The sequence below is a fragment of the Cebus imitator genome, unplaced genomic scaffold (genome assembly GCF_001604975.1).
Source record: "Cebus imitator isolate Cc_AM_T3 unplaced genomic scaffold, Cebus_imitator-1.0 Scaffold145, whole genome shotgun sequence".
Classification (NCBI taxonomy): domain Eukaryota; kingdom Metazoa; phylum Chordata; class Mammalia; order Primates; family Cebidae; genus Cebus; species Cebus imitator.
The window spans coordinates 3,195,565-3,218,146 of NW_016107460.1; the positions used below are offsets into that span (position 1 = coordinate 3,195,565).

Genomic DNA, 22,582 nt, shown 5'->3' on the forward strand with positions numbered 1-22,582 from the left:
CCGCTCCGCCCCCTTCCACCGCTCCGCCCCTTCACCGCTCCGCCCCTTCACCGCTCCGCCCCTTCACCGCTCCGCCCCTTCCACCGCTCCGCCCCTTCCACCGCTCCGCCCCCTTCCACCCGCTCCGGCTGCCCAGCGTTACCTCTGCCAGGCTATGAGGAGGCCTTAGACCCCAGCAGAACGAGAGAGGCGTTTCCACTGTGTAAGTGGAAAACTGATTGCCAGGAAGTGAGAGGCTTTGCCGACCCCGAGGGTGTGCACCGTGGGCCAGGCAGCAGGTGTGGAAAAGAGCCAGGCTGCCCCAGCCCTGCCGGGACACCTCCCCGCCCGCTGAGTTCTGGCACAGCAGGCTGTGGGGGGCCTGGGCAGCGGTGCCTGGATCTGCGTGCGGCCAGGTGTCCCCCAATCTGTCACTGAGGCGGGGACCCTGGACCAGGCCATGGGATTGACCCTGTCTCTGGGGCTGGGCCTGACGGCTGCCCGGCCAGAATCAATAAGTTATTAGCACCGCTCTGTCAGCTGTAATGTGGGATTGATCGGTGTGGCCGCCGCACTTCCCCAGCCTGATAAAAATGACAGATTAAGGGAATAAGAAAAAGGAATTAGGCCTGGAGCTGACGGCAGGGCGGGCAGGGGGGACAGGCTTGGGAGTCCCACTGCCTAGGCCTCATAGAGGTCTTGGGTCACAGGGGGTGGCCCCTTACCCCACCCACCTAGAGGCCTCATGCGGATGAGGATGGGCCAGAGTCGGAGGGACTGTGGCTGACCCAGGAGATCCCCAGGGCGAGGCGTCAGGGGCTTCGGAGGAGCTTGGGCTGGGTGGGAGGTGGGTACATAGTGCTGTGGTCTGGAATGGGTGTGGTCAGCAGAACCAGAGGGAGGACCTCAGGAGAGTGGGCTGGGCCTGGCCTGGGCCTTCCCTCTGCCAGCTACCGGGCTGTGTTTGGGGCTGGGACTGGGCTGGCTTCACGGCCGAGGAGGTGGTACACCCAGGAGCTCATGGCCTGGCTGGGCAGATGGACAAGGGCATGACAGCCACACCAGGGTGTTAGCTCAGGCAGGAGTGGGCCAGAGAGGAGGACTTGGGCCTTCTGAGGGCAGGGATGGGTGTGGCCAAGGAGGAAGCCTGGGAGTGGAGAGGCCTCGAGGAGGCTTTGGCGGTCCACAGCCCAGTGACTCACAGAGCAGGAAAAGGTCAGGGGTGAGGTCCTGCCCAGCACGCCTCACCCCACACTGGCGCGAGACTGTGCACAGCCTGCCCTCACCCCTGTCCAGGAGGGCAAGGTGGTGCCCGGATTTATTCTCCAGGGGGATACTGGGGGCTCACTACCTGGCACCAGAGGCTGGGTTTGCTGGTAGGGCAGCCGGGTGCCTGCCATGAATCTCTTCCACACACGCACCGGGACCAGGGATGCCTTGTGCCCCTGCCCTGCCGCAGCCAGGCATGATGCCCTCTTCGCTGAAGCCTGGGCCCCCGGCTGAGCAAGGCCTGAACTCACCGGGACCAAGGGCCGCCTGAGAGACGGTGGGTGTGGTCCAGGCGGAGCTGGGGCAGGGGATGGGTCCCCCGTCCATTCCCTGAGAGGCAGGGTGGGCACTCACTACCACCTGCAGGTGACCTGTTGGGCAAGAGGCTGGGCCACTCCTCCCATATCAGCAGCGACTGCTCTTCGGAGAAGAGGGCACGAAGCCAATCCCCCCAAGGTAAGATCCTGGCCAGGGCGAGGGACAGATCGCCAGGAGAGGGGGCAGTCCCGGAGGGCCCCTTGGACCTTGGGCAGGGGTTCTAGAGGTGGGTGGTCCTCAGCAGTGCCTGGAGAAGCCTCTCATCCCGGCCTCCCCAGCAGAGGCACTGCTGCTGCCCCCGGAGCTGGGGCCCACCATGGCCCCGGAGGACCAGTACCGCCGGCTCGTGTCGGCACTGAGCGAGGCCGGCACCTTTGAGGACCCTCAGCGGCTCTACCACCTGGGCCTCCCCAGCCACGGTGAGGACCCCCCGCCCCCCACGATCCCGCCACACAAGCCCTTATCACCTCCCCACCCACATGTAATCGGCCATTCCTGTTGCTGAGGCCCTGCTGACACCAAGGCCAGGCTGGATGCAGGTCCCTGGAGTGTCCCGTCTGCCAGCCGTCCTGCCCCGAGTCCCCTGGGGCAGGCCACACCTCCGTGTCCCCCAGGCTCGTGGCTAACTCACATTTTATATATGGAGAAATGGAGTCGGGGTGGACCCAGGTGAGGGTGGGCCCAGGTGAGGGTGGGCGGTGGGCATCTAAGGAGCGCCTCCACAGGCGAGCAAGCTTCCAGACCACAGGGTTAGGGTCTCAGTCGTCTCTCCAGCCGGGAGCTGACCTGCCATACGGCTGCCCCAGGAGCCTGGGGAGGGGCTTTGGGCAGAAAGGCCGGGCTGGGTGCAGTGGGCACTTGGCCACCAGGACTCCCCAGGTGCTGAAGACCCCAGCTGGAGGGGCTGCCTCTGACCCCACCCTTCCCCCCGTCGGCTCTGACCCTGTCCACCCCACCTCATGACGTTCTGCAGGGTCACTCCGGGATGCAGCCAGACGCCTTGCCCTGCTGCACGCAGCCTCCCAGGCCCCAGCCGCCTCCTGGCAGGGGAGCTGGGCTTTTCTGGCTAGAGGTGGGTGGGGGCGCCGGGAAAGGAGGCAGGATTCCTCACACCAGACACCGTCCCCCAGGGCAGCTCAGGCACCAAGAGCCTGAATAATTCACCAAATGTTAATAATTTAGAAATCCTCCTTTTTAATTGCTTTCCTTGCTCTGCCTGGGGCCGCTCTGCTGGCCGCGCGGGGGAGGGGGCGCCGGCCGCCGGGGAGCGCGCTGTCAATCAGGCCGCGCCCCCGCCCCCGCCCCCGCCCGGCCGCGGAGCCGGCTGTAAATAACCCCGGCAGCCAACGCGGGGGCACTGGGCCCCGCCGGGATCGATGCGGGCGGCCGCGCCGGCTGGGCTCTGCGGGCTGGCACCCGGCCCGGGGCGGGACCCACCTCCGCTTTCGGGTAATTAATTTATAAACACAGGCGGCGGTGGAGCTGGCGGAGCCTGCACTGTGGGGGCTGCGGGGACTTGGGAGGCCGGGCCTGGGCGGCAGGGAGGGGCCCAGAGACCCGGGACCAGGCGCATTAGACGTGCGCGCCCGCGGGCGCTGCGTGGGCATTGGGGCGAGTGTGGCCACGCGAGACGGTGACCGTGCGCAGCCGGGACGGGACGGCCCCTGTGCTGGTGGGGCCGTCCGGGCCCGGCGCTGCCCTGCCTCTGTGGCAAGCTTTTGCCAGCCGTGTCTACTGCGGGGACCCCACGTCTCCTTGCCCTCGAGGAGGGGGGGTCCCCTGGGCGGTCCGCCCCCGCTGGTGCTCCTGCAGTCTGGCCGCCCCGCAGGCTCTGCGCCCTCGGGACCTCCGCACAGCACCTGCCTGCGAGGCTCCGGCCTCCTCCCAGGCCAGAGGCCTTCAGGCACCCGCTCCCCTGAGGGAAGGGCCTTTCCCCACACCTCCCCGCCCAGCCTCTGGTCTGCGGCCTCGGCCCTGTGGCCGGACAACCTTCTGCCTGGTGCCCGAGACCAGCGCAGGGCCCAGCACAGCCGGGTGGTGTGGTTAGTTCCCACCTCAGTTTACGCCAGAACGTGGGCTGGGGAGGGGTCGAGTAGCTGGGGGGCTCACTGATGTTGTCCCCCACCCAGATCTCCTGAGGGTCCGGCAGGAGGTGGCTGCTGCAGCTCTGAGGAGCCCCAGTGGCCTGGAAACCCACCTGCCCTCCTCCACGGCAGGTCAGCGTCGGAAGCAGGGCCTGGCTCAGCACCGCGAGGCCGCCGCCCCGGCCGCCGGCCCGTCGTTCTCGGAGAGGTACTGGGGTGGCTGCGGTTCTCGGCTTGTTCCTGGAGTGGGCGGGCCGTTCCCGCGGCCCGCACCCCCACGCGCTCAGCACGGCTGATGAGCGCCCCGAGTGTGCCAAGCACCGTGTTCAGGTCTAGCTTTGGATCCGGGCAGAACGTTTCGGGAGTGACACTGCCCTGGGCTGCGGTTTTGACGGCGCGGCGGGGGCGCGTGGGGGAGGCTGAGGCAGATCTGGGGGATCCTGCGGGCCCGGGAACGGGAACTCAAGCCTGAGAAGAGAGGGCAGCTCCAAGTCTGGGACCCTGGGGTCAGTCGGGACGGGTCGGCCAGAGGACTCAGAGCTTGGGGCGGGGGTGTGGGGGACTCCTGGGGTCCAGGAGACTCGGCGGGGCTGGGGGCATCGAGAAGCGGTAGGGGGCGCCTGGAGACCGAGTCCCCGCCCGGCCCCTGAACCCGGCATCTGCAGCTGCCCCCGCCGTCTCCCGGATTGCGGCTAATGACGCCCCCGTTTCCCCGCCGCCGAGCCCGCAGGGGAGGGGAGCAGGCGGCGCGCAGCAATTACCGCGGCAGCCGCCGCCGCCCGCGGGGTCAGCGCCTCCGCGCCGCCGCCGAGATTAATTGGCGCCGCCGGCGGGGGCGGGGATGTCGCGCGACCCGGGGCGGTAACGAGCTGCGCATCGACCGCCCGCGGGGCCGGCAATTAGCGGAGGCGGCGGGGGGGGGCGCGGGGCCCGGACGGGAACGGGGGCGCCCTCATCGCGCTGCCGTCCGCAGGGAGCTGCCGCAGCCGCCCCCTCTGCTGTCGCCGCAGAATGCCCCTCACATCGCCCTGGGCCCCCCGCTCAGGCCCCCCTTTCTGGGGGTGCCCTCGGCTCTGTGCCAGACCCCAGGTGAGGAGGTGGGCGCGCGTGCCTCGGGTTCTGCGGGGCCTTCGGTTCCCGGGAGCCCAGCCGGCCGGGGTAGGCGGCCGCAGCCTCGGACCCGGGACTCTGCGCCGTCGTCCCCCCAGGCTACGGCTTCCTGCCCCCCGCCCAGGCGGACATGTTCGTCCGGCAGCAGGAGCTCCTGCGGAAGCAGAACCTGGCCCGGTAGGTGCGGGGCGGCGGGCGGGGAGGCGCGGCCCGGGAGGCGGCTGACCCGCGTCTGCCCCGGCCCAGGCTGGAGCTGCCCGCCGACCTCGTGCGGCCGAAGGACCCGCAGCTGCTGGCGCCCGAGGCCGCCCTGCGCTCCGCCGACGGTGCCGACGAGCTGCAGCGGCGCGGGGCCCTGCTGGTGCTGAACCACGGCGCGGCGCCGCTGCTGGCCCTGCCCCCCCAGGGGCCCCCGAGCTCAGGACCCCCCACCCCCTCCCGGGATTCGGCCCGGCGAGCCCCCCGGAAAGGGGGTCCCGGCTCTGCCTCGGCCCGGCCCGGCGAGGGCAAGGAGATGACAGGGGCCAGGCTCTGGGCTCAAGATGGCTCCGAGGACGAGCCCCCCAAAGACTCGGACGGAGAGGACCCCGAGACGGCAGCTGCCGGATGCCGGGAGCCGACTCCGGGCCAAGCTCCAGCTGGAGGGGCCGGCGCTGAGGGGAAGGGGCTTTTCTCAGGGTCCACACTGCCCCCTTCGCTGCCCCTGGGCTTCCCCTATGCCGTCAGCCCCTACTTCCACACAGGTGGGCACCCCCACACTCTAGATCCTTCCAGATCGCCTGTGGAAGGGTCCTAGCGGGGAGGGGATCCGTGGGGAGGAAAACGCCCCTTAGGCATCCATCCCACACCTGAGCAATTGGGGCACACGAAGGTCAGAAGACGGGTGGGTACGGGAAAGCCAGCCAGAGCCCTAGTAACACGCCCCACAACTCAGGAACCGTGGGGGGACTCTCCGTGGATGGGGAGGAGGCCCCAGCCCCTGAGGACGTCAGCAAGTGGACCGTGGATGACGTCTGCAGCTTCGTGGGGGGCCTGTCTGGCTGCGGAGAATACACGCGGGTAAGGAGGGGGCCACAGTCCCTGGGGTGGGGCTGGCACTCATGACTTCCCTGGGAAGATGGTATGGTAAGGCCATTCCAGAAGCCCTTTCCCTCCGTAAAAGGGGTGCACGGAGGGGGCCAGACTGCGCCCGTTTTTTGCACTCAATGTCGACTCAAACCCAACACATCTTTTAGGAGATATTCCCGTGAGCTGCACAAACAGCCCTCCTTGGCCCTGCTGGGCTGGAGGATGGAGCAGCCACCTGGATCCTGAGCCTGCCTCCCTCTTCCAGGTCTTCAGGGAGCAGGGGATCGACGGGGAGACCCTGCCACTGCTGACGGAGGAGCACCTGCTGACCACCATGGGGCTGAAGCTGGGGCCTGCCCTCAAGATCCGTGCCCAGGTGAGCTGCTGGACGGTGAACAGCCTCCAGACCGCAGCTGGACACAAAGCCCCCCATGGGTGTGCAGCAGCCCCTCAGGAAGCCCCACCAGGCCCTGTCTCTGCAGGTGGCCAGGCGCCTGGGCCGTGTCTTCTACATGGCCAGCTTCCCTGTGGCTCTGCCGCTGCAGCCACCGACCCTGCGGGCCCCGGAGCGGGAACTTAGCACAGGGGAGCAGCCCTTGTCTCCCACGACCGCCACTTCCCCCTACGGAGGGAGCCACGCCTCTGCCAGCCGAGCTTCGCCCAAGCAGGAGAATGGGACCTTGGCCCTGCTTCCAGGGGCCCCTGACCCATCCCAGCCTCTGTGTTGAGGTGGCCAGGGGTGGGGGGCGCAAACCAACTCCCAGGAGCCACCACATGAAGCAACGGCCCTGCCTCCCACCGCTTTATTTCTTTTGGTTTGGGATGCAAGAAAGAAAAACGCTTCAAGGGAAAACATGACTTCAAAGGAAATGAACAAATCTCCAAAGATGGGGTAGGGGTGACTGCAGAGCCTGCTGCTGATGAATGAGGTCTGCAGACCTAGGGCAGAGGAGCTGGAAGGGGCCTGCAGGCCTCCCCAGGAACTGGTCTGCACCTGATATCCAGGTCAGGTTCCCCCCACACCCCGCTGGGGGTGGGGTGACTTAAACGGCGCACAGCTGTGGGGCTCTGGCAGGAGGCAGGCCCCAAGGTGCTGGTTCTACTCCTTGGCAGCCACCCAGGGCGTTTGGGCTTTCATGCTGAAAAATGAATAAAGCCTGTCCACTCTACTGCCTCCCCCAGCTGCACAGACGCGAGCCTCTGGGCCTGACTGCCAGAGAGGTGGCAACACTGGCCGCCAGCCCCCGAAGGTCCCCAGATGGGCTGCCTCAGTCCTCCTCCGAGAGCTGCATATCCTCCAGCTCGTCCTCCGGCCCCTGGGCCAGCCGCTGCAGCTCCCCAGGGGCAAACCCCGCCTCTGCGTCTGGGCCTCCATCTGTGGGGAGAGACAGAGGCTACATAAATTCTGCTTTATCAGGAAGAAGCCAGCATTGGAAGTTACTCATCACTAATTAATCACGGCACTAATTAATTTATCCCTGCCGCTGCTGCTGGCTGCCAGAGCTGGAAAGAACAGAGCATTTGGCCAGACCTCCCTGGGGAGGGGGAAGCCTGGCCCAGAGCCCCCTTCTCCCACCCACCGCTGCTCAGTCCCCCCCTTGACGGGCTTACAGGCCACACCCCTCACACCAAGACCACTCACCCTCGGAGCTGCCGCTGTCTCCCTCCTCCTCCTCCTCGCCGTCCTCTTCTTCCTTCTCTTCCACTCCATGCCGAGTCCTCAAGGGCCCCAGTATCCCTGGGGAACAAGGAGCAGAGCCATGTGACTCCCACCCACAGGGTCGACCAGCAAAGGCAGGAAGGTGGCCAGGCTTGCACCCCTGCTGGCTGCCTTCCCTCCACTGGCGGAGAGGGTTACTGGAGAGAAATGGGAGGTCACAGGCCTGGGGGGACGGGTTACCAATCCCAGTAGGCCTTTATCCCAAAGAGGGAGGGAGCCTGCACCAGAAGCCTGGGTAACAGGCTGGCCCCAGCTGGGCCAGAGGCTGTGAGCCCTGCAGGGTGGGTGCAAGTGGCCCTGTGGCTCTGGGAAGTCCCGGAGAGCCGTCATGCCCATTCTTCCCTGGAAGCACCTCAAAGGCCCCACCTCTCTCTGAGAAGTCTTCCGTATCCTCATCCTCTTCAGAGCTGTTCAGGTCAAAGAGGTCTTTAAATTCCTTCCTGTCCTCGTCCTTCCTGTCGGCCACCTTCCTACGTTTGATCTCAGGGAAGTTCAGGTCTTCCAGCTGGAAGGGCAAGGAGTCAGGGCCTCAGGAGCAGGCAGGGGCTGACGGCCACAGCAGAGACGGGCATCACCAGACCCACCACCAGGACCCTGTGGCCAATTTCTAGCCCCTGCTGTTCCCAAATCAGCACAAAGCCACCCTCCAAGTTACTCAGCCCATGTCCAAGGTCAAAAGCAGAGCCCTTCCTGCTTGGCCCCACCTCCCCCTGCTGCCCACACGCCGGCCTGGACGCTGAGGTCAGTCCAGCCACGCTACCGCCCAGAGCACCGAGCCCATCAGGCCTGAGGGGGTGTGGCCTCCCCTCCCTGGAAACTCCTGGCTCTGGCCGGTTCTGCAACACCTACCCCTCTCCAAGCTGAACCACCTGGGGCAATGCCCCATCAGGGAAGCCCAGCACCACGGCCCCTGCCGCCTGGCACTGCTTCCAAACCCTCAGCCTGGCCTCAAGTCTCAAGTCATAATGAGCTAGATCTGAAACGCAGCAAATCACACCACACCCCCAGACCCCACCCTAACTGGCACTGGTTCTAAAACCCAGCGGATCACACGCCCGTCCCCCAGGACCCCGCCCCGAGCCGCACCCGCTCCTTGCCGCTGATCTCCAGCTGGATCTCCCGGTCCCGCAGCTTCCGCCAGCTGCTGTAGTACAATGTCAGTGGGGTCCCCTCTTCCCGGGTCAGCTGCTCCCAGGCTTCCTGGGGTGTTGGGGGAGTTCAGGGTCATGCTTGACCCTGGGCAAACCCCCACATCCCAGCTATACCCTGGCAGGTGTTGGCACTGCCCCCCAGGGCCCACTGACCACTGCCTGCTGGTCAGACACGCCAAATGAGACCCTCTGGCGGCGGCTGCAGATGTGCTCCGAGTTCTCCTGAACCTTCCCAAGCAGCTGCTGCACCTGCCGGCAGTAGTTGGCCACCTTGCACTCCCGGAGGAAGGACTTCAGCTGCGGAAGAGAGGGGTCAGCCACAGGGGCCCAGAGCAGCTCCATGCGCACGGCTGGCTCAGGTCCTGTGCAAAGCCACACGTGGCGGCCACGGGAAGGCATTATACCAGGAGGGGACACGGATTCCATCTCAGAGCCCAAAGGCATGTGTTGCAGCTGGGGTGGCAGAGGCAGAATCAGCCCACCCTCCGGGCCAACCCTGCCTGCTAATCGTCTCTGGAAATATAAGTTTTATGCCGGGCGCGGTGGGTCACAGCTGTAATCCCAGCACCTTGGGAGGCTGGGGCGGGCAGATCACCCGAGGTCAGGAGTTCAAGACCAGCCTGCCCAACATGGCAAAACCCCATCTCTGCTAAAACAAAAAGATTAGCCAGGCGTGGTGACAGGTGCCTGTAGACCCAGCTACTTGTGAGGCTGAGGCTGGAGAATCACTTGAACCCAGGAGGCAGAAGGTGCAGTGAGCAGAGATCGCGCCATTGCACTCCAGCCTGGGTGGCACAGACTCTACCTAAATAAATAAATAAGAGTTTTACTGGTGCACAGCCACGCGTCCATCTTCACGGCTGTTGTGGCTGCCTGTGCATACCCCACAAAGCCTGCCGTGTCTACCTTAACGAAAACATTTCCTAACCCCTACTCCAGACCCCAACCCTGGAACCTTGAGCCCAGAAGCAGAGGTGCCCCAAATCCCAGGCGTCACCACCCCAGAGGACACGGGAGGAAGGGAGGCCGCTGCCTCTGCTGTGAATGCCCCTCTCCCCGGGAAAGGAGGTCCCAGCTCTGAGCGTGTGACAGTCCTGTGTGTGCATGTGATGGAGTGTGGGACACCTACGCACACACCGGTCTAGATGAGCCTCTGCCCAGTTGTGGCTCAGGAGAGCAGCTCCCACCCCGCACCCCACAGACCTCTAACTGGCAAACCTGATTCTAGCCACTAGGGCTAGAGAGCAGGGCCCCCCACCCCCACCATTAGGCACAGCTGTCCCTGAGGTTGGAAACATCCGGGCTGAGCAGAGAGACCTCCTGTAGGGCCCAGAAGCACCTTCTGAGGACAGGGAGAACCACCCACTCCACCCAACCCCTGCCTAAGGCGGGGCTGACTTGGGGTACCTGGCCAGGCAGGCTGGGTCTTCTTGACACCTGAGAGCCCACTACCCACACCAGGGATGGCCTTGGGGAACTGTGTGGCCAGGGACCAGCCTGAGCCAGGGCTGGCACACTCAGTTCCAACACCGAAGATCGGCCATGTGGCTGCAGCCTGCAGAGAGGGCGGCTGTGCTCCTGGGGTCCTTGGCCCACTGCCCAGGCCTGCCCCAAACCTCCTGAATGGCTTAGAACCTGTCAGAGCCTCATGGCCCTCAAGGACACCCTCAGGCTCCCACACCCCATCAGCCCCTACATGGGGGCCCCGGGGAGGAGCTGCCCGTGTCCATACCAGTCAGGCTCGTCCTCAGCCCGGTACCCAGAAGAGTGCACCTCCTACCAGCCGCGGGCAGCTGAGCTCATTGTAAGACAATCTGAGTCGGCCACCAAGCAGCCCACCGTGCTGAGGGCTGGGGACTGGAGCGGGCAGGTGAGGGGGTGGGCAGGACACACACCTGCAGGACCACAGGCAGGGCCAGCTCGGGGAAGGCGATGCAGTGTGCCTGGCTGTGCAGGTACTCCAGGGTGAGGTCGTACAGCTGCTCCACCAGGCCATCCTGAGAGCAGGGGAGGGCCCAGTGCGTGAGGTAGAGGCGAGGGGCCGGGCACTCGGGCCCCAACCCTCAGGCTGTCAGGTCAGCCCCATCTCCAGGGCAGGGACTCAAGGAAGAGGCCCCCAGGCCCCCAGCCCTGGAGACCATGAAGGTCCATGCTTGACCTCTGAGGGTGCCAGCCCCTCCCATCCACCTTGGCACTGCCAACCGCATCCCGGAGCTGCCCGGGCTCCTCCCCAGGAGGCCAGTCTCACCCGGTATGCTTTCTCCTGCAGGTTGACGTTGGACAGCTTCAGGATCACGGAGAAGTTGATGGGCTTGGAGCTCATGCGCCCGGGCCTCCTGTTGAAGTCGACCTGCTGGAACATCTGCCCCGAGGGCGTGTCAGGCTCTGCCTCGACCCTGTGCCAGGATGCACCCTGGTCCTCAGGCTTCAGCACAAGGAGACCTGACCTGAGACCAGAGATGAGCAGCCAGACGTGGCACCAGCCCCGTGGCCCCACACAGCCTGCTGTGTCGCAGAGTGAGGCTCTGCTCAGCAGAGAAGGACCAGGAACACAGGCCCTCTCCCAAAATCCTGGGAAGGACTAAGGATCCGTGTCTGGAGACCTAGAGTTCCCCGCCACACTGTACCAGGACAGCCCTGTTCCCAATGACATGGCCCCAAGGCCCGCCCCAGCCCTCAGCACGGCAGTGCCACGTGGGGCTGCGTCCCCAACAGCCAGAGGACGAGGCAGCACCAGCCAGGAGTGCTGAGCACAGGAGGGGATGGATGGAGGTTGCGGGAGGCCTGGGCACCCCTTCAATCCGTATCTCCACAGAAGCCACAAGCCGTGGGCCTCCGTGGGACGTGCCAGGAAAAGCAGAGAGGGAGTCTAGTCCGGCTTCTCAGCCTTGTGACCCCTCCCCAACCACCAGGAGACCCCTCACACAGGGGCCCTCAGGCTGTGAACCAGAGAGATCCAGGATACGTGCTGGGGTACCCAGAGGTCAGAAGCAGGTTATGGGGGCACAAGCAGGGAAGCCCCAGGAAGAGACCCCACTCAGCAGGGGTGGCTGCTGGACACCAGCTCAGCTCCAGATGGAAAAACACCCCAGCAGGGATGAACTCCTGGGAGGGCACTGCCTTTTCTCTAGCCTGGGCTGAAGTATGGGTGGATGAGTGGGTTCCTGCCCAGGCACCAAAGGAAGGGTGGACACAGCCTACAGCTGAGGGCTTTGCTTTCGCCTTTGGGGTTTGCTTTTTCCAGGAGAAACCTGCATCCCTGCATGAGAGGGGCCTTCAGCGTGCAGCTGCAGTGAACCAGGGCAGTGCAGAGGTCAAGAAACACAGATGCTGCAGCAGAGCATGCAGCCAGGGGAGACAGGGCACAGGGGACAGGCACGAAGCATGTGGGGAGCTGGCTGGCAGAGCTGCAGGTCCACAGCGGGGAAGCCAAGACAGAGGCCAGGCCAAGGACTGGGCAGTCAGAGACCATGCTGGCTGCCATGGGAGTGAACATGGCTTCCCAAAGACGTTCACAGTACAGCATCCCTGCCTCGGTGGAAGGGCAATCAGAACATGCCTGGGGCTTCCATACCTTCTGGACCTGGCAACCTACGGACCCAGCCCCAAGGACAGGTGTGACATGATTCTGAACCTTCATGAGACTAATAGCTCATTAACTGGGGTAGAGATCGTGAATTCCTAAATTTATGGTGGGCTGGTAGCCAGCCCACCCACCAAATGTCAAAGTTTCAGACTCCAACCTTTCCTGACCTGACTGGCATGTGCACGTGCACAGATGCATACAAGCACACACAGATACATATACACAGATGCATGCAAGTACACACACGCACAGGTACACACGCACAGGTACACACACATGCACGCACACAGGTGTACACATGCACACACGCACAGCTACATAGATGTATGCAAGCACACATGCACAGGAATATACAGTGTACACGTACATATGCATAGCTATATACACATGCATGCAAATACACGTGCACAGACACGTACACACGCACAGGTGTACACATGCACTGGTACGTATGCACAGATGCATGCAAATACACACACACAGGTACATACGGGCACATGAGTGTACACATGCACACACACAGCTACATAGATGCGTGCAAGTACACCCACACGCACAGGTACATATGCACATGCACAGGTACATACACCCACAGGTGTACACAGGTATGTATACACAGATGCATGCTAGTATGCCCACATGCACAGGTACATACACATGCATGCACACAGGTGCATATACACATGTATATGCACACATACACAATGACATACACTGTGCAAGTACGCTCACAAGCACAGGTACACATGCACAAACATAAGTACATATACATGCACAGGTGTACACATGCACAGGTATGTATGCACGGATGCAAGCATGCACATGCACAGGTACATACGTACACAAGGGTGTACACATGCACACACACAGCCACATACACAGATGCGTGCAAGTACGCCCACAAGCACAGGTACATACACAGATGCATGCAAGTGCATACACACAGGCGTATACATGCATACACACACAAGTACGTATGCATGCACACAGGTATGCAAGCACGCACACAGGTACATATGCAGATGAATGCAAAATGCACACGCACAGCTACATATGCACCCAGACAAGTGTACACATGCACATACACAGGTACATGTGTGTGCACTGGGCGGGCCATTCGGAGTGCACGGCTCAGCAATCAGACTCGGGCTTTCGCCCAGTGCTCCCTCATAACGCCAGTCCTGGGGAAGCACCTACAGGGTCAGGGTCTGGCCCCTCAAGCGCAGCCCTGGCAGCAGCTGTCTTCATCCCCAGTGGCCCCACATCTACCAACACTGCCCCTGGCTCACGGAGGAGTGTTCTCAAGGCACCCACAACAAGGAGGCGGCCAGAGCTCTGGGAGGTCACCGGATGGCTCAGCACAGACTCCCTGAGCGGCAGATGCTCCCCACAGGAGCAGGCAGCCCCACTCACCTCCAGGATGAAAGGCAGCACTGGGATGAAGGCCCCCGAGCTCCCCGAGAGCAGTGTCAGGGCACGGATGCAGTGCATTCGCAGCGGGTAGAAGCGGGCAGTGGGGATGAGCCTGGGCATGGGAAAGTGTGTGAGCAGAGGCTCGGGCAGCCCCTGCCCCACGCCCTGCTGTCTTGGACCCCCTCCCCACTAAAGGCATCAGATCCCTCAAGCAGAACAAGGCCAGTCTCAACCTGAAGGGTCTGCCTCCTTGCTCAGCTACGAGGCTTCAGGGGCCTCATTCAGCTTTCACCTTAATTTTATTTTAACATAGTGCCGAGAATCGTCTGTCCCTGCTTTCCTGCTTCTTCCCTTGGACCTCCCTTCCCAACTTTGGGTTTCTAAGGCTCAGGCAGACAGAGATGCCCCTCCTGGCCAGAGAGGCCACAGACGTGTCCGGCCACAGTGCAGCTTCCACCTTTTCCTGCTGTAGCTCCTTCCCTGCCCCTACCCTCCCAAATGCTCACACTCAAAACATGGAGCACTGTACCAGATATGCTTCACCCACGAACCCACATCACAGACCCAAATTAACTGCAGACTGCACGGGGACCCCAGCCCTTCCTCAGGGACGGCCAGGACACAGACTGAGGCCCCAAGGCCCTGAACACCAGAGGCACTGTCTCAGCTCAGTTGCTTCTCCTGACCCTCCCGGACAGCCCTGCCCACCCCACCACTCACTTGATGCAGCCGATGATGACCTGGGCAAGGGGATAGACCAAGGGCTGCAGGGCTTCGCTGGGGCCCACGGTGCTCAGGACCCGGCACCACAGGTAGAGGCAGTGCACATACTGCCAGTTGTACACAGACTGGTACGTCTCCTGCCCAGGGAGAACCACGTCAGCTCCCGGCCGGACTGGGTCACCTCCTCACCTGCACACCTCCCCACCCTTACCCCACCTGCAAGACCCACGGCACCAAGGAGCTGGGCTGCCTCCAACAGACTCGAGGAGGCCCCAGGCCCTGCCGAGGGTCGGGCCCCTGGGCTGCCCCCCACACCCGGCCCGAGCCTGAAGGGCCACACCACACACCTTCTTGCGGGTGGTCATGGCGTTGCGCAGGTGGATGGCCAGCTGGCGGATGTACAGGAAGGCGTGCTGGTAGGCCACACCTGGCTCCAGGGCCAGCAGCTCCGTCAGGGTCCGCTGCATGAAGCTGATGAAGGGGAGGGCGCCAGGCGAGGTGAACCTGCAGTTCCTCACGTACGTGATGTACATTTGCTGCAGAAGGACCCCAGTCAGAGCCCCTGGGTTCGGGGCCTTGCAGCTCCACCGCCCGCTCTAGGCCCCCTGTGAACATCTGGGCCTTTTCCTCACAGCTGGGCCTCGAGGAAGAGCTGCAGCCCTCACCCCATGTGCACACCAGCCTCAGGCCTGGGAGGAGCTGGGGCAGAAGCTCTTGCTGCACACTGAGCCGGTGTGGGGGCCACTCACGGCTTGGGGCGGGCAGTAGAAGCTGCCCTGACCATGGCCCCAGGTCCCAACTCCCCCCAACACCCAGTGTCCCCCTGCAGCTAGGAAGGCCCTCACTTGGCGGAGCTTGTGTGGAGCAGGGTCCAGGTGAGGCCCTGGAGGCCAGGGTTCTATTCCCTACCACAGCCAGCTGCTCTGTGAGAAATTCGCGATCCAAGGGCCCAGGTCTGCCCAGACCCGCAGTGCAAGGCCCATTGAGGGGCACCAACTGCACAGGCAGCCTAGCCCGCCCATAGGCTGGCATTTCCAACACAGACACTGAGGGACACAGAGGCAGAGCCCACCACTACCTTGAGGACGGGGCCGAGAAAAGCATCCTTCTTGTGCCGGCAGACTCTGCTGAGGACCAGGAAAGCCAGCACCCGCAGGGATTCCTCTCCCGTGCTCCACATGACCACCATTCTCTGCACAAAATCAGACGTCACTGCCGGCCCCCCGGCCTCCTCAGCTAGGACGCCCCAAGGACGGCACACCCTCCCCAGCCAGGCAAAGGCTGCCATGGCCACCAGCTCTTCCCGAAGCACCTCGGTGGAGCCGTGAGTTAGGCGCTCAGTTACAGAAGTGAAAACAGAACACGCACGTTAATCGTTGAGAAAAGACGACCACAAAAACCTACCGCGTCAGACACACCAACCTAAGTCAGACCACGTTGGGAAGAGGACACCTCACCGTGGCTCTGCTCCCAGACTGAGCCACGCTGCCCGTGTGGGTGGGGGCTCCCTGAGATGGGAACCCTGGGTGGGGGTGGTGGCCAGGTGCTTCTGTGATCTCTCTGGCCAAGGGGAGCCAGTGGGGTGTGGGCACCACCTGACCTGTGCCCGGCCAGGAGTGGGATGTGGTGGGGGAAGCCACGTGGCCCCCCAGCCCCATGACAGACACAGGGAGGGGACTGGGCCACCCACCTTGAGCAGCATGCGGCACTGCTTGGGGAAGGTCAGGAAGCAGGGCACCAGCGCGCTGATATGCCGCAGCACGGCCACCAACACGGTCACCTCCGCCAGACAGGACACCAGCTGGGGGCAGGAGGGGACAGTGAGGCCCCACACCAATGCATTCTGGGAGGCAAGCAAGGACTGGACCAATGGATACAGCCAGGTCCCCGTGCCCTCCCCACCAGAACTGCACCTGTATGACCGAGCCCAGGTATGCCTTGATGTCCACACGGAGCTTCCCCCACAGAGGGCTGGTGGATGGCTGCAACGTCCTGCAGAGAGATCACCCATCCCTGTCTGGGAAGCCCCACGGCTCGAACCCGAGGCTGCACAGCATGCTGGTGCATGTCCTGGCCAGCACGGCATCCAGAACCCTGCAGGGAGACCCCCTTCTCGCCCCTCAAAAAAGCTGAGAGACCCTTACAGCTGCACAGACACTGGGGCTCAGCAGGACCCTCTCAACGGTACCAGCCCCTCCCTCAGCGGCTGTGAACTCCCATCTGCCCCGGGCCCAGGGTTGGCCACCTCCATGAGTCCCCATAAGTCCCAGCCTCCAGCTCCCTCCCTCAGACTTGAACCTCTTCTAGGTCCCCTTGGTCACACCGCCACCATGGGACCACGAAACCCCTGCGCCCGGCAGTTGGCACTCAGCACCTCTGGGGTCTGACCCAGGCACCACCAACTGACACAGGCTAGTTTTTTTCGGCCCACATTTGCTGCACAAAGGGAAAAAAAACAGAGGCCAGGTGTGGAGGCTCATGCCAGTGGTCACTGCACTTCGGAGACCGAGGCAGGAAGATCACTTAAGCTCAGGAGTTTGAAACCGACCTGGGCAACATAGTGAGATCCTGTCTCTACGAAAACGTACAAAAAATCGACCGGGCGAGGTGGCTCACGCCTATAATCCCAGCACCTTGCCTCACAAGGTCAGGAGTTCAAGCCCGGACTGGCCAACATGGCGAAACCCCGTCTCTACTAAAAAATACAAGAACTAGCAGGGCACAGTGGCTCATGCCTGTAATCCCAGCTACTTGGGAGGCTGAGGTAGAACTGTCTGAACCTGGGAGGCAGGGGCTGCAGTGAGCCGAGATCGTCTGAACCTGGGAGGCAGGGGCTGCAGTGAGCCGAGATCGCGCCACTGCACTCAAGCCTGAGCTAGACTCCATCTCAAAAAAAAAGTAAAAAAATTATCCAGACGTGGGGGCATAGTCCAGTTACTCAGGAGGATAAGGTGGGAGAATCACTTGAATCCAGGAGGTAGGTGTTGCAGTGACCTATGATCACACCACTGCATTTCACCCTGGGGACAGAGCAAGACCCTGTCTCTTACGAAAAACAAAGCATTCAGAGCCCACATAACAGGTCCTCAGTGAAAGCTGCAGAAGCATGGAAGGACAAAGGGCAGGCCCCAGAAAGGCCCCGTCCCCAGCCCTCCTCGCACCTGCACTGACACTGGTTGCTGGGCACCTGCAGCTGCTCCCCCACGGCCTGGCCACCTCTGGTGCAGCCGCTGCCTGGACAAGGGTCCCCGACCTGGTGGCTCAGGCTGCAGTGCGTGTTGCCCCCCAATCGCTGCCTGTCGCTCCACCCTGTCTGCCAGTTTTCCCATCCCCCGGACAGCGCCGCCTCCATGTGGACACAGCTCAGCTCTATCCAGCCAGCCCCAACCACTACCCACCAGCGACACTGCCCCCATCTCCTGAGCCACTGTTCCCTGCCCCAAGATGCTGACAAGGCCTCTCCCGTGGGTATCCTTTCTTCCTTTGGAAAGTGTACTGGGGCAAGTTGAACTCCAGGCCTCCACAGCTTCAAGGTCACATGGCTGCACGGCCCCCCGGACCGCAGCGTGATCCACTCTACCCAATGCTCTGCTGTGCAGCCGTCTTCTCCTTCCCCGGCCTTCTCTGCCCAACCTTCCTTTAAGGGGGAAGTTGAGGCCCTCAGGCTGTCAGCACTGATGAGGCTCCTGTCTACAGACACACCCAGCTCCGGGAGACAGGCCAGCCACAGTGCAAAGGCCAAGGAGCATGGACAGGACCTACAACATCCTTATGACGCGGGGGAGAACAAAAACCCTAACCTGGGAAAATCTGACAGCAAAAGGCGGTTGCACGCTCCACCCTTCTCAGACTGAGCGGACAACGTGTCTTTTTAGGAAGGAAAGAAGGCGGGGCTGATCCAACTGGTCCCCAGTGCCAGCCTCATCCCAAGGGTCCCTTGTGCCCCCCTGCCTGCTCACGGTCCCTAAGAAGAGCCTGGCTCTGTCCTGGCCACAAGGCCTCTGGCTTTTGCTGTGTGTGGTCCTCACCCACCTTTCACCCCACCCCCTCACCCCTTCCCTCTCACCTGCTGCTGTCTTTTGACACCTTCCCGAACAGAAGCTTCTGGAGACAGCCAATGAGATCTCTCATGCAGAAGGTGACCAGAGCATTGAACACTGCAACAAAAGGGCCTAGCTGCACTCATGGGACAGAGAGGGCCACAGAGAACATGAATGCTGGGCTCCCCCAGCGCTTACCAGCACTGTCTGTGACCTGGAATTTGTTGGCCTCAGCACTTTCCGGGTCTCCCTGGGTGGTGGCCACGGCTGCTCGGAATGCCTGCGCCACTTCATGGAACAGCCTTGGAGTGAGGCGGTGCTGAAGGAACAAGAGTAAGTACCAGGGACGTCAGGGAAGCAAAGACTGCACTCAGCAGAGTGGAAACCGTGAGAGGAAGGCACCCTCACCCTCACCTTCAGATGCAGGGCAGAGGTGGGCGTGGGGCCACAGAGCCCCATACTGGTAACAAAAACGGAAACAAAGTCTAGACTCCTCTGGGAAGGGGAAGGAGTCTGGCTCAGGAGCCCCAGGGAAAGGGATGGGGGTTCCAGATCCCAGACTATGGCCAGCTCCAGGTGATATCTGGAGCTCTCTCTATCCTAGTCCCTGCAAAAACTGCTGTGAAAGGCTCTGCAGGACCCCAGCTCCACCCACCAACAAAGGTACAGACAGTCCATCCCACCTGCAGTGGAGCTGCCCTGGGGGAGCAGAGAGCCAAGAGCCCCTGGAATCTGCCCAAAGCTGAGCACACGGTGCTGGGGCAACCAAGCAGGAAGATCAGCGTGCCGTCACTTGTGCTGAATAGGGCTCCGGTGTCCCCTGCTGGACAAGGGCTCCTCCACCAGCACAGCCTCAGGCCCCTCTGGTGGGGAGAGGACAGATTCCTGCCTGGGGGACCCGGCTGCCCCCTCTTGCTGCTGCTCACCTTTGCTGCCTGTTTCCATCTTTCAACCATGGCGAGACTCACAGGAACAGAATTCTTTTTCCCCTTCAGCCCTCTGGGGACTGTGTCTCCATCATCCTCCTCCTCGCTGGCTTCCTGCACAGAAAGGCTGAGCTGAAGGACAGTACAGAGGCTACAACTGCCCCTCCCAGTTCGGCCCAGGCCCTCACCTCCAGCACATCTGGCAGGGAGTGGAACGGCTCCTCTTCCTCTTCAGAGCTATCCGAGTCGCTGAAATTTAGCAGGCTCTGGTCGTTCTCCTGCAGGAACTTATAGAACTCGGGGTCTTTGTCCTTCAGCCGAGAGAGCTGGTCTTTGTGCTCAGAGGCAAGGCCTTTACGCTGGCTGAGAAGGCAGAAGTCAGCGACCCCAGTGGAAAGTGGACGTGGAGGGGGCGGGGAGAGGCCTAGAGGGTTCGCCTGCTTCCTTCACAAGAGTTACCAACAAGCAAGGCGGGAGGATCGCCAAGAGGTACCCATCTCTCCTACTCAGCAGCCTCTCTACAACATACCCTCAGACCCAACATACAGGACTCCCAGCCCTGGTCTCCCTGGACTGGCTGTGCCTGCGCCATGTCCCACCCCGGTTGCTGGTAACTTCACCCTTCAGGGGCTCAGATGAAAGGCAAATGTGTCTCTAACACCCAGCATGCAACCTGTCATCACATCTCATCAGCAACATTCTCAAAACTGTTCTCGCCTCTTCTCAAAACACCACGTAGCTCAACTCTCAGTTAACATAAAGATCTCTCCTGCTGGGCGCAGTGGCTCATGCCTGTAATTCCAACACTTTGAAAGGCTGAAGCAGGCAGATCACCTTAGGTCAGGAGTTTCAGACCAACCTGACCAACATGGAGAAACCACATCTTTATTAAAAACACAAAGTTAGATGGGTGTAGTGGTGTATGCCTGTAATCCCAGCTACTTGGGAGGCTGAGGCAGGAGGTGGAGGATGCAGTGAGTTGAGATTGCACCACTGCAGCCCAGCCTGGGTGACAAAGCGAAACCCCATCTCAAAAAAAAAGTCTCTCCGTTTCCACCCTTGCCACCAACAAGGAACTCCACTGCTCAAACCCGGAAGTAACTTCCTGTTTTACACAGTACGACAGTCTAGGGCACCTGGCTCTTCACTGCCCCAGCCACATTCACCTCTGTAGTGTCCTCAAATGCTCTCACCACAAGGCCTTCGCTGTTCCTGCTACCTGAAATCCCCGGACACGCTTCCCCTACTGTCTGCGTGGCTTCCTCACTCCCGGTCTTTACTCAGACATCATCCTCTCAAACAGCCACAACTGCCTCACCCTGTGTTTTTTTTTTTTTTTTTAGAGACAGAGTCTCACTCTACCACCCAGGATAGAATGCAGTGGTGCAATCTCTACTCTCTGCTCAACGCAACCGCCGCCTCACAGTTTTAAATGATTTTCCTGCCTCAGCCTCCGGGACAGTTGGGACTACAGGTGTGTGTGCCACCACACCCGGCTACTTTTTTTTCTTTCTTTTTTGAGACGAAATCTCGCTGTCGCCCAGGCTGGAGTGCAATGGCGCGATCTCGGCTCCCTGCAACCTCCACCTCCCGGGTTCAAGGGATGCTCCTGCCTCAGCCCCCCGAGTGGTGTGGATTACAGGCGCGCGCCACCACGCCCGGCTACTTTCTGTAGTTTTAGTAGACATGGTGTTTCCGCATGTTGGTCAGGCTGGTCTCGGAACTCCTAAGGTAATCCGCCCGCCTTGCTGGGATTACAGGGGTGAGCCACCGCGCCTTCTAACAGAGCACCTCGGCTCCCCTGCACCTCTCTCGCCAGCCTCCCTCTCTCCTTTTCCTCGCCAACACTCATCTCCGTTCTGCTACACTGCACGCAGTCACCCAGACCGCGAGAGCTCTGCTGGATCGGAAACAGGCTTTTGCAGAACTCACCAACACACGCCCACGCTCCCCAGGACGGGGTTTGGCGCCGCGCAGGAGCTCAGTAAACATCGGATAAAGACTAGGTTAGGCCGAAGGAACTGGAGGGCAGTGGTCGGAGGCCCTTCGGCCTCGGCCCCGAGACCTCGTGGCGGGGTGGGCCACAGGGCTAGCAAGGGGGCCCTGCTCACGCACGCCCCCGCTCACCTTGCCGACGGGCTCCCTCCCGGCTCATCCGGACTCCGCGCAGCCTCGCGCGCCTCCCGCGTCTCCGCTTCTGGGGTGTTTTCGGACTCGGACTCGGACTCGGTGTCAAAGCCCGAGGCCAGGAACTCGTCCACCGTCAGCTCCGCCAGGCGCCTGCGGGTCACGCAAGAGTCACAGCTGCCCGCAGGCCCCGCTGGCCCCAGCCCCGCTGAGAGGAGCAAGAAGACCTCTCCTGGACGCAGACACCCACCGGGAGGCCGAACCGACCCTCGGACCCACGGCTTACCTCTTGCGGCGCTTTGCAGACGCCATGACACCAGCCTGCGGCGTGCGCCCCACTTCCGGTCCCAGAATGCCGCGCGTGTTGCGCACTTCCGCCGCGCAGGCCCCGCCCCGTTACCCGCCCCGCCCAGCCGAGTGGCTCTACGGTTCTCCGACCGCCGCGCAGCCGGCCACGGGGCGGGCGGGCGCGTTCGCATGCGAGGTGCGGACTCAGCGCCTGGCTCCGTGGGACGCGGCGACACCGGTGCTCCCCTCCACCCCGGGAAGAGGCCGGGACCCCCACCGCGCCCGCAGCCCAGCCGAGGCTCCGAGGGCGCGCGCCTGCGAGGATGCCAGGCTGCGACAGCGGGGCCCCTATGTAAAGAGCTACCACAAATCAACAAGAAGTCCAGTGGGAAACACGAGGGGCGGTGGAGGTTGCGCCGATGCTGACGGCCCGAGGCCCGGGCTGGCCTCGCCGGACCCGCGGAGCAGGGCGCTCCCGTTCAGGGCCCGTTGGGCGCCGACGGCCGCTCTTCCGCGGCCCTGCCCGGGGATGCCGTACGGGACGAAGGCGGTGGCGGGGCCGCTGCTTCCTTCCCCGCTGCCAGCCTGAAACCCGCGGGCCCAAGCAGCCAGACCCCGCGACAGGGGCGCACGGGCGCAGCGCGGCTCGCCCAGCCCCAGCGCTGCAGGGGCGCGCGAGGAGGACGCGGGCGAAGTGGCCTGGACTGCGGGTACTCCAGCCTGGGCTCAGGCTCTGCACGCGGGACCCCGGGGCTTCCGGGAGGAGGGCAAGATAGGGGG

General features: G+C 62.7%; 2 protein-coding genes and 1 long non-coding RNA gene across 6 annotated transcripts in view; 1 reads left to right on the forward strand and 2 right to left on the reverse strand.

Annotated features, from left to right (window-relative positions):
- The window catches only part of SAMD11 (sterile alpha motif domain containing 11), an 18,307-nt gene extending 11,311 nt beyond the window's left edge, over positions 1–6,996 (forward strand). Inside the window, exons 6-15 of one of the 2 annotated variants that reach the window (XM_017542498.2) lie at positions 1,615–1,704; positions 1,845–1,985; positions 3,696–3,858; positions 4,624–4,739; positions 4,859–4,937; positions 5,007–5,503; positions 5,695–5,819; positions 6,094–6,204; positions 6,311–6,581; positions 6,615–6,996. In XM_017542498.2, coding sequence (XP_017397987.1) covers positions 1,615–1,704; positions 1,845–1,985; positions 3,696–3,858; positions 4,624–4,739; positions 4,859–4,937; positions 5,007–5,503; positions 5,695–5,819; positions 6,094–6,204; positions 6,311–6,556 — 1,568 coding nt within the window. In that variant the 3' untranslated portion in view covers positions 6,557–6,581; positions 6,615–6,996. The remainder of the gene's footprint in view (positions 1–1,614; positions 1,705–1,844; positions 1,986–3,695; positions 3,859–4,623; positions 4,740–4,858; positions 4,938–5,006; positions 5,504–5,694; positions 5,820–6,093; positions 6,205–6,310; positions 6,582–6,614) is intronic. The other variant, XM_017542499.2, reaches the window with a different exon arrangement.
- LOC108313909 lies at positions 396–4,213 on the reverse strand. 2 transcript variants are annotated; one of them, XR_005202483.1, is made up of 4 exons: positions 3,764–4,213; positions 2,523–2,717; positions 2,198–2,376; positions 396–563 (listed from the first exon to the last, which is right to left on the reverse strand). It is a non-coding gene; the product is annotated as an uncharacterized LOC108313909 (long non-coding RNA). The 2 variants fall into 2 exon arrangements; XR_005202484.1 differs by lacking the exon at positions 2,523–2,717.
- NOC2L (NOC2 like nucleolar associated transcriptional repressor) lies at positions 6,673–21,908 on the reverse strand. Of its 2 annotated transcripts, none has more exons than XM_017542508.2 (19): positions 21,801–21,908; positions 21,515–21,667; positions 19,576–19,750; positions 19,388–19,501; positions 18,660–18,780; positions 18,488–18,578; positions 16,335–16,413; positions 16,112–16,222; positions 15,500–15,613; positions 14,769–14,957; positions 14,419–14,558; positions 13,699–13,810; positions 10,948–11,061; positions 10,595–10,696; positions 8,853–8,996; positions 8,635–8,748; positions 7,915–8,053; positions 7,471–7,566; positions 6,673–7,203 (listed from the first exon to the last, which is right to left on the reverse strand). In XM_017542508.2, the coding sequence occupies exons 1-19, from the start codon at positions 21,824–21,826 to the stop codon at positions 7,097–7,099; spliced, it is 2,241 nt and encodes a 746-aa protein (XP_017397997.1). In that variant the 5' UTR covers positions 21,827–21,908; the 3' UTR covers positions 6,673–7,096. The 2 variants fall into 2 exon arrangements, with proteins under 2 accessions (XP_017397997.1, XP_017397996.1); XM_017542507.2 differs by having other exon boundaries at positions 19,388–19,519.
- Between the last annotated feature and the right edge of the window lie 674 nt (positions 21,909–22,582).